The sequence below is a fragment of the Alligator mississippiensis genome, chromosome 1 (genome assembly GCF_030867095.1).
Source record: "Alligator mississippiensis isolate rAllMis1 chromosome 1, rAllMis1, whole genome shotgun sequence".
Lineage (NCBI taxonomy): Eukaryota > Metazoa > Chordata > Crocodylia > Alligatoridae > Alligator > Alligator mississippiensis.
In genome coordinates this window covers 481,890,333-481,900,632 of record NC_081824.1, presented here as the reverse complement: position 1 = coordinate 481,900,632, position 10,300 = coordinate 481,890,333, and the positions used below count along the sequence as shown (strand labels likewise).

The 10,300-nt window shown below is 50.1% G+C and overlaps 1 protein-coding gene across 1 annotated transcript; it reads right to left on the bottom strand.

The window, feature by feature from the left end:
- Positions 1-3,749: 3,749 nt before the first annotated feature.
- LOC102568960 (olfactory receptor 52K2) lies at positions 3,750-10,300 on the bottom strand. Its single transcript, XM_006274197.3, has 2 exons — positions 9,372-10,300; positions 3,750-3,873 (listed from the first exon to the last, which is right to left on the bottom strand). The coding sequence occupies exons 1-2, from the start codon at positions 10,292-10,294 to the stop codon at positions 3,750-3,752; spliced, it is 1,047 nt and encodes a 348-aa protein (XP_006274259.3). The 5' UTR covers positions 10,295-10,300.

Here is a 10,300-nt window from a genome sequence, read left to right as displayed (position 1 = left end):
CTAAAGTGGCATGGCCCTGTGCAGTGCTGCGGTGAACCAGCACAGCCCCAGGATGAGCAGCAGAGCTGTCAGGCACTGAGGATGCACAGCACCACTGGAGGCTCTAGCTGCAGTGGGTCCTGAGTGCCCCATGGCCACTGCTGCAGAGGAGGTGAGTTGTGGGTCCTTTTAGGGACGGGTGAGCCATATGGGGTGGCTGTAGCCCCAGTTGGGGGCATGTGACCCTGTAGCAGGGGGGCAATCCATGTACTGTGGGGAGTCCTGTACTGTGTGGGGGAAGTGGACCCACCCCTCCTGAGCAGCCCCACTCACACAGTCCCTCCACACCCACAGTCCACCCACAATCCCTCCACACCCACCCACATTCCCCCACATTCCCCCATGCCTCCTTCCCATCCCCCTCCTGCAAATCTCACATCCTTCCATCACACACACATTGTGCCCAGCTGCCAGGCAGGATAAGACCCACTGGCAGGAGCTGTGGCTGCAGGGGCAGTTGTCCCCACATCCTAGTTAGTGAAGGGGTCAGGGGGAGCTCTAGTTGTTCTATGATAAGAAAACCAAAAGCAAACATCAAAACATATATATATTTAGAATTTATTTTATTATGATGATAGAGACACTGGTAGGCTTCCAAATTGCTTCAACATTATAAATATATCAATAAAACAATACCCAACTTTTTGGAAGCTGGGTCTTCAAAACCTGCAAGGATGGAGACTCCACCACCGCTCTGGGTGACCTGTTCCAGTGCTTCACCTCCCTCCTTGTAAGAAAGGTTTTCTTAATATCTAACCTAACCCTCCCTTGCTGCAGCTTGAGCCCATTGCTCCTTGTTCTGTCATCTGCCCCCACTGAGAACAGTCCACCTCCATCTTCTTTGCAACCCCCTGCAGGGAGGTGAAGGCTGCTATAAAATCCCCCATCAGTCTTCTCTTCTGAAGATTAAGTCATCCCAGTTCCCCTAGCCTCTCCTCACAAGTCATGCCCCCCAGCCCACCAACCATTTTCATTGCCCTCCACTGGACTCTCCTCAACTTGTCCACATCCTTTCTGTAATGAGGAGCCCAAAACTGGACACAGGACTCCAGATGTGGCCTCCCCAGTGCTGAATAGAGGGGAAGAATCACTGTGCTCTATCTGCTGGCAATGTCCCTGCCAATGCAGCCCAAGATGTTGCTAGCCTTATTGGCAACAAAGGCACACTGTTGGCTCATATTGCACTTCTTGTCCACCATAACTTCAGGTCCTTTTCCACAGATCTGCTGCCCAGCCTGCACCGGTGAATGGGATTTTTCCATCCTATGTGACAGACTTTGCACTTCTCCTTATTGAATGTCATGAGGTTTCTTTTGTCCAATGCTCCAATTTGTCTAGGTCACTTGGAATCCTAGCCTTTCCCTCCATTGTATCTACTACTTCCCCCAGCCTGATGTCATTTGAGAACTAGGTGTGGGTCCATTAGATCCCATCTTCCAGGTCATTAATGAATATATTGATAAAACTGGTCCGAGGACCAACCCCTGAGGTGCTCTACTTGATACCAGCTACCAACTAGACATCAAACTATTGACTACTACCCTCTGACCAATGATCCAGCCAGTTTTCTATCCATCTCACAGTCCAATCCATGCTTCCTTAGTGTTGTAGAAACCCAGAACAAAATCAGTATCCCTGCCTCAGAGAGCTTCCAATCCAAGTCTAAGTAAGGAACAAGAGGTACCAACAGACAGATGGGAAAGGACAAAGAACATGAGACAGGATAGATGGTGATCTGTTGATCAGGGAGGTGATCTTGCATAGGATTAGAATTAGGTGACATTCTTAACAAGATGGTGATTAAACCTTGGGCACATGCCTTGAAGTTTTAAAATGGAGAATGGCTGTCTCTCTCTGCCAGGGATACTCTGCAGTTTAACTGCAAATTCCTGGCCTGTTGCAGGAACCCCTGTGTGTTATTCCATGGTCTCTGGCAGGAGGTAGGACAGGCTTGATGTGCACAACAGTCCTTTTGGATTTAGAATCCAGGACCTGATAGCTCCCTCAGAAGCCCTGTTTCTACTGGGACTGAATTGGTGCCCTACTTCTGTGCTGCAAGTTTGCATGGGGAGGAGCAGTGTCCAGGGTGAGCAGAGGAGACTCTGTCCCATACAGAGAAGAGCTGTAATGAATATTACCCACGGAAGCAAAGGGAGCTTAACAAGGAACGAACTTAAGTTATCCTAGTAAAGCAGGGCTGGAAGGGACCTGGAGGTCACAACTAGTCCAATCCCCTGCCTGAGGCAGGATCATCCCTATCCAAACTACCCCCTACAAGAGGTTATCTAACCTATTCCTAAAACAGTAGCAATGATCTTATTGCAAAACTATGAGGCCAGTCGCCCCAAACCTCCAATTGTGAGGTCCAAGCCTGCCATAGGTAAAACAGGGGGGTGAGGGCATGATCACTTATTGCTGCTTCAGTGCTGGGAGTTGCATTACAGGAGGTTGTTAGCCCTATTGTAGTAGTGCCAGTGAGCTGTGTCCTGGCACAAAGCAAAGGGGCAGTCCATGCTTATCAGTCAAGGCTCCTGGTCTGAGCAAAGGGGCAGTCCCCTTAACAGTCAAGGCTCCTGTTCTGAGTCACAGTCTAATCTGAGTGATCTCTTCTCACTCACCTGTATTGCTTTTGTCCCAGTGGGTGCTCAGGTCATGTTCTGTCTCTGTGAACCCCTGATTTGCCAGCCTTTGCAAATTAGGAGCATTTAAGGCCTCCCTACCAAGCCCATGAGAAACTCCAAACTGCATGCTATGGGATATCCTGGGCCATGAGGTGAGTGCTCAGATGCTCCCATTTGTTTGGATACCTCCCATCTCCAAGTGATATGAGGTCATACTCCCAGGAGCTTGTTTGCTGCTTGGAGAGTGGTGAGTAACTGAAAGGATGTGACTCACAGAGTTGGTCACTCAGATGTATGTCACCTTATATCAGGAGGAAAGTAGCAGGCAACATTGACCGGAAGCTACAAGACTCAAGTGACCGCAACCCCGCTATATGGACATCAACCAGCGCACCATCATCTCTCATCAAGAAATAGCTACCACACTATTAACCACATCACCAGAATGAGCCAGAACTACACTTTGGCAAAAGTCATGGGAAAAACTAGGTGACAAAGCTGTTGAATGGATCTGGTGAGGAATTACCCCCAGTGAGGAGTTGGCATCCGGCTCCAATTACAAATGGCACATGTGGTGGAGCCTGAACAGATTGAGAGTGGGTCTCACAGCACAGTCAACTTTCTCATGAAGCCATGGGGCCTCTATGCAATGAAGCAATGTGTTTGTCAGGAGAAGCAAACTATGGATCATCTCCTGAGATGCTCTGAAGCACCACAATGCACCCCACAAGATCTGGCAACACCAACAATAAAAGAAGTGGCTTGTGCAGAATATTGGGAGCAGGCCATATAGTAAGGTTGGACTGGAGACATGACAAAGAAGAAGTCACCAGGCTGCCTCTGCTGGGTTAATGAATAGGCCCTCAGGCAACTCCCAGAAATCCAAAAGAGGCAGGATGTCATCCATCCTCCCTCCTTCATTACACATCATGATTGCACAAGATGGTCTTATCAGACAGTGCCTGGTACACTGCCATGTATGAAGCAGGCTCGATCCCTGTCTCTTAGCTTTGATTAACTTAAGGCCATCATGCAGTGCTTCAGGGTTTTCCTGGTGCAGGGCATACACAGAGCAAACTCCCAGCATAACTAGTCAGGGGAAAGCACAGGGCAGAGGTTCAGGTGAGGGCAGTTGTGGAGGGGTGGGGTAGGCCATGGAAGGATTTTGAGGAGAAGAGGATTGGGTGTCCTGGTTGGGATTTGAATCCTGGGCCTCAGCCCCAAATAGCAGCTGCCTGCCAATTCAGCTAAAGGAGCAATTTCCAGATACCCAGCTCCCATTGGCTCCTTGCCTGAGTTTACCCCCTTCCTTTTGTTGTGGCACCTGGATGTGTTGGGGAGGGGGCCAGGAATGGCAAAGAAGATAGCAACATTAGCAAAGAAAGCATAGGTTGGTTAATGAAACATCAAGCCCACGAAAGAGAGAGGGTTTTTAACACATGTAGAGTGAAGAGAGATTAGCAGGGAGATTACAGTGAGCCATGAAGTCAGCTGACTCCCTCAGGGCTGTCTGAGAAGAAATCCCTTTGCCCCTCCCAGGCAGATAATTTTAAAGTTCAGGTGGTGCAGGAATCAAATAGGGGTGCAACTGTATCACTGCACCTTCCCCCCCCACCCCAATCCACCTCTGAATGCAGCTGTAACCAAAGTGGCTGCTCACTGGGGAAGGGAGTTTGTGTTCAGCTCCAAACAGCCTTGGCACACACAGGCTCCCTGTTTATTCCCATTGTTCATTTGCTTGTGGTGGGACCCTCCATGTTCCAGCAATTTTGCAACCATTTGCGAGAGTGCTGGTCTTTACCTCAAGTTGCTCATGGTCTGGGATCCTGTGCACACCCCATCAGCACTTTGGAGGCCTCAAAAATGAAGAATAATGACAGGGCTCTTGATTCCCATTGAGTTTGATTCGCACTACAGTTATGCTAAGGCCTCTCAGTACCCAGCCGGGTGCCAAGGCTGCAGGAGACTCGAACATAGAGAAAGTGACAGTCCCTGCCCTGAGGTCCTTCCCATCAAAGACAAAAAGACTGTAGATGGGGACTGACAGGCAGGCAGGGACCACATCAGGGGTCAGCCTGACAGGCAGGAGCCTCTGCTGGGTGTCAGAGAAATAGGAACCAATGTCAGGCTTGACTGAGAAATCAGAGACTGTGTCCCATGAAGGAGGCATGCTTACACATGCTAACTCATTTGCTGGTTGGGGGAGGCAAGGAATGGGCAAGGAATGAAACCCAGTCTGATCTCTCTAACTCCCTAGTCTATCACCCCAGCCACATACCTACTCCAGCCATTGCACTGTTGGGTTCACAGGGCAGTAAACAATGACTTGATGGCAAGATGGCAGCCAGTATCAAATGGAGTGCCCCAGAGTTAGGTCCTGGGGCTGGTTTTGTTCAATATCTTCATCAACAACCTAGAAGATAAGATGCAGTGCAACCTCAGCAAGTTTGTAAGTGACACCAAGCTGTGGGGAGGAGTAGATATGCTGGAGGGAAGGGCTAAGATTCAGATAGACCTTAACAAACTGGAGGATTGGGCAAAAGAAATCTCATGAGGTTCAACAAAGACAGGTGCAAAGTCCTGCACTGAGGATGGAACAAGCCCATGCAGCCAGGGCCAGATTAATGCACAGACAAACTAGACACATGGCTAGGGTCCTGAGCTGTGGGGGCCCCAGTCCTTCCCTCAATGGGGGTAGCTCGAATGGCCCCATCCACCTCCCTTCCCTTCCCTTGCTTTCCCTTCCTTCCCCTCTCCTCTGTTGGTCTCACCGTGGCATTAGCTGCTTCCTAGCAGTGGTTTTGAGCCCTACTCCCCATGGGTGGCAGCACCAGGGAGAGGAGGGGAGTCTCAACCAGCCCAGGGCCCAGGATTTTGTTTTCCTATGGCCCACTGTGTTAATCCAGCCCTGTGTGCACTGATACAACCTGGGAGCTGACTGGCTGGGGAGCAGATCTGTAGAAAAAAACCTAAGCATTGCGATGGACAATAAGCTGAATAGGAGCCAGCAATGTGCCCTTGTTGCCAAGAAAGCTAACGGCATCCTGGGCTGCATTGGTAGAAGCATTGCCAGCAGATGGAGGGAAGTGATTCTTCCCCTCTGTTCAGCACTGGGAAGGCCACATCTGGAATCCTGTGTCCAGTTGTGGGCCCCCTGCTACAGAAAGGATGTGGACACATTGGAGAGAGTCTAGCAGAGGACAACAGAAATGGTTGGTGGGCTGGAGGACATGACTTGTGAGGAGAGACTAAGGGAACTGACCTGATTCAGTCTGCAGAAGAGAAGACTGAAGGGGATTTGATAGCAGCCTTCAACTTCCTGCAGGGGGTTGCAAAGAGGATGGAGCTGGGCTGTTCTCAGTGGGGGCACATCACGGAACAAGGAGCAATGGACTCGAGCTGCAGCAAGGGAAGTTGAAGTTAGATATTAGAAAAAAAACTTTCCCACAAGGAGGGTGGTGGAGCACTGGAACAGGTTACCCAGAGAGGTAGTGGAGTCTCCATCTTCAGGGGTTTTGAAGACCCGGGTAGACAAAGCCTTGGATGGGATGATGTAGTTGGGGCTGGTCCTGCTTTGAGTATGTGGTTGAACTAGATCTGACCTCCTGAGGTCCCTTCAACCCTCATTTTCTATGATTCTGTGATCTGACAATCACTCTCAGATGCCATTCAGGCAAGGGAGGCAGTGGTCATGAGGGATCTACATTACCTGGACATCTGCTGGGAGGAGCAGACAGCCAAAACAAGCTGCTCATGTAGGTTCTTACATTGCGTGCAGGACCTCCACCTCACCCAGCTGGTGGCCTGTCCCACCAGGGGCAACGCCTTGCTAGACCTGGTCTTAGCAACAGGGGATGACCTTGTGGGGAACCTGCGAGTACTCAGTAACCTGGGAGATAGTGACCATCACTTTGTAGCGTTTACTATCCAGTGAAGGGTGGGAAAAATATCCAGTGAGGCTAAAGTGTTAGACTTCAGAAGGGCCAACTTTAGTAAACATAGAAGGCTAGTTAGTGAGGTGGCAGAACTCAAGAGCATCGAGCAAATGGGGGTCCAGGAGGGTTGGAGGTTTCCCAAGGGGGTGATCCTTGGGTCACAAAAGGAGTCTATCCCCTTATGTTGAAAAGGGGGTAAGGGGATAAAAAAAGCCCCCTTGGCTGAACAGGGAACTCCAGGAAACCCTGGGGGCAAAGAAATAAATTTATAGGCAGTCGAAGTGGGGGGCAGCCCCCAAGGAGGAATACACCTCCCTGGCATGCTATTGCAGGGTATCAGTTAGGCAGGCCAAGGCAGGACTGGAGCTTAGGCTGGCTACAACAATTAAGGACAATAAAAAGTCCTTCTACAGATACATAGCAAGCAAAAGGAAAGTGCAGAGTAACATAGGGCCCCTGCAGGACAAATCAGGACAGCTCATGGTTGATGCAAGGAAAAAGGTGGTGCTCTTTAATGAGTTCTTTGCCTCAGTATTCCTAAGTACTGACCAAGACAATTCCCCCACCTTGAGCACAGACCTCAAGAGGCACCAGACTTCCAAAGGTTAGAGCTGACTTAGTTAAGGAGCAGTTGGAAGGGCTGCACGGATACAAGTCAGCCAGCCCCGATGACCTCCATCCAAGGGTACTGAAGGAATTGGCCAGTGTCATAGCTGAGCCACTGGCACAGCTGTTTGAGCACTCATGGTGCTCCAGTGAGGTCACTGAGGACTGAAAAAGGGCCAATGCGGTGCCCATTTTTAAGAAGGGGAGAAGGGATGAGCTGGGTACCTTTAGGCCAGTCAGTCTTACCTCTATCCCTGGGAAAATACTGGAAAAAATCATCAAAGAGTGCATTTGTGAAGGCCCAGCAAGGGAAATGATGCTGAAAGGAAACCAACATGGGTTCATCACAGGTAGATCCTGCCTGACAAACCTTATAGCCTTTTATGACCAGATCACACAATGCTTGACACAGAAGCTGAGGCTGATGTCATCTACCTAGATTTTAGGAAGATCTTCAACACAGTTTTGTATCCTATTCTCATAAGGAAGCTAGCAGGCTGTGGAGTGGATGCCTATACAGTGAGGTGGGCGACCAGCTGGCTTAGGGACCACACCCAGAGAGTGGTGGTGGATGCGTTGTTCTGGGCCTGGAAGCAGGTGGGCAGTGGTGTCCCACAGGGGTCGGTCCTTGGACCGGTGTTATTTAATATCTTCATCAGCGATTTGGACAAGGGTGTGGAGAGCACCTTCTTCAAGTTCACAGATGACACCAAGTTATGGGGCAAAGTTAACACACCAGAGAGCAGGGAGTAGATATAGGCCAATCTGGACAGGTTGAATCAATGGGCAGAATGTAATAGGATGCAATTCAACAAAGATAAATGCAAGGTACTCCACCTAGGGAGGAGGAATCCCCAGCACACCTATAGGATGGGGGATGACCTCCTCAGCATCTCAGCAGCTGAGAGGGATCTTGGAGTCATAGTTGACTCCAAGATGAACATGAGCTGGCAATATGAGGCCATCAACAAGGCCAATCGCAACTTGTCATGTATTACCAGATGCATGACCAACAGATCAAGGGAGGTGATGCTACCCCTCTATGCAGCATTGGTCAGGCTGTAGTTGGAGTACTGTGTCCAGTTTTGGGTGCCACACTTCAAGGGGGATACAGAGAATCTGGAGAGGGTCCAGAGGAGGGACACTCACATGATTAGTGGCCTTAGTGATAGACCCTATGGGGGGAGGTTGAGAGATCTGGATCTATTCAGCCTTCACAAGAGACTTCTGAGGGGAGACCTTGTAGCCGCCCATAAGTTTATTAAGGGAAGACAACAGGAAATTGGAGATACGCTATTTTCCAGACTGTCTCTAAGAGTAAGTAGGAATAATGGGTGCAAACTAGTGGAGAGCAGATTTAGGTTAGATATTAGGAAGAATTTTTTTATAGTAAGGGTGGCCAGAATCTGGAATGGGCTTCCAAGAGAGGTGGTGCTATCACCTAACTTGGAGGTCTTCAAGAGGAGGCTTGTTAGTCACCTGGCTGGGATCATCTGACCTCGGTCCTCTTTCCTGCCAGGTACAGGGGGTCGGACATGATGATCCTTTGTGGTCCCTTCCGACTCTACAGTCTATGAATATATGAACCTCCGAGACAGTAATTAGCCTGACAGACATTTACTGTAGGCTCCAACTGCAATACACTGTTTTGCAGGGACTTGAACAGGGTGGAATAGGATCAAACTTAGGCACCTCATTAGATGAAATAGGATGTGGCCTAACATGTCTACCTGTGCATAACCGGCCTTTACCCTGGTTTAACTCACTTGGATCTGGTGTAGAATTACCCTGGGCAAAATCAGTGGTCACACTGTGACAGTGTAAATTACACCAGTGTAGAAGTCGTGTGTCCTCAGCTTACCCTCTTGTAGCTGTCTGCTCCAGGAAAAAAGGTGGCATGCTCCCCACTGCCTAGTGTTAAGGTGTTTTAATAGCACCCTCTGCATGCAGCTGCCCTGGTATAGATGGTCATGTGTCCACTCTAGACCTTGTGGTACTTTTCATGAGAGTACAAGGTCAAGGCAAATTACACTGGCACAAATATGCCATGTGTCTGGACCTTACGTGACTTGCCCAAGGCTGTGTGGGATTGCCTGAATTGCAGCAAAGCACAAAATTCTGGTTTCTCCTCTCTGTGCCCTACAGGGCTCAGCTCCGTGGGCGACAGCACATCTGAACCACTTTGTCACGGATTTGTTTCATTTTCATGCCATAGATGATAGGGTTGAACATGGGTGGTATCAGGAGGTACAGATCAGCCATCAAAACCTGGACATGGGGTGGAATGTCCTGCCCATACCTCTCGATGTACATGGAGAGCAGCCCTGGGATGTAGAACAGAGCTATGACACAGACATGGGAAGCACAGGTGCTGAAGGTCTTGTGGCGTGCCTCAGCAGAGGAGAGGCCTAGCACGGCTTTGAGGATCAACCCGTAGGACAGGGCAATGAGCAGGGAGTCAACACCACCCACATAGGTGGAGACCAAAATGCTGTAGGTGGTGCCAAGTGTCGTGTCCCCACAGGCCAACTTAATCACTGCCATGTGCTCACAATAGGAGTGGGAAATCGCTGAATCCTGGCAGAATGGGTAGCCCCGGAGGATGCAGGTCAGTGGGGTCATGAGTGCCAGACCTCTTCCCAGCATCACCAGCCCAATGGCAGCGATGACTGGGCCGGTGAGGATGACCTTGTACCTCAGAGGGTGGCATATGGCCACGTAGCGGTCAAAAGCCATGGCGACCAGCAAACCTGACTCCATCACTGAGAAGGCATGGACAAAGTACATCTGGACCAGGCAAGCATCCACACTGATGGCCGTGGAGTGGAGCCAGAAGATGCCCAGCATATTGGGAGTGATGGAGGTGGACATCACCAGGTCAACAAGAGCCAGCATGGACAGGAAGAGGTACATGGGCAGGTGGAGGCTGGGCTCTCTCTTGATCACCCACAAAAGGGTGCAGTTCCCCACCAGCGTGACCACGTACATGAAGCAGAAGGGGATGGAGATCCAGACATGCAGGGCTTCCAGCCCTGGGATGCCAATCAGGTGCAGTTCTGACAGCGTGACATTGGTGTGGTTGGAACTGGGCATAGTGGG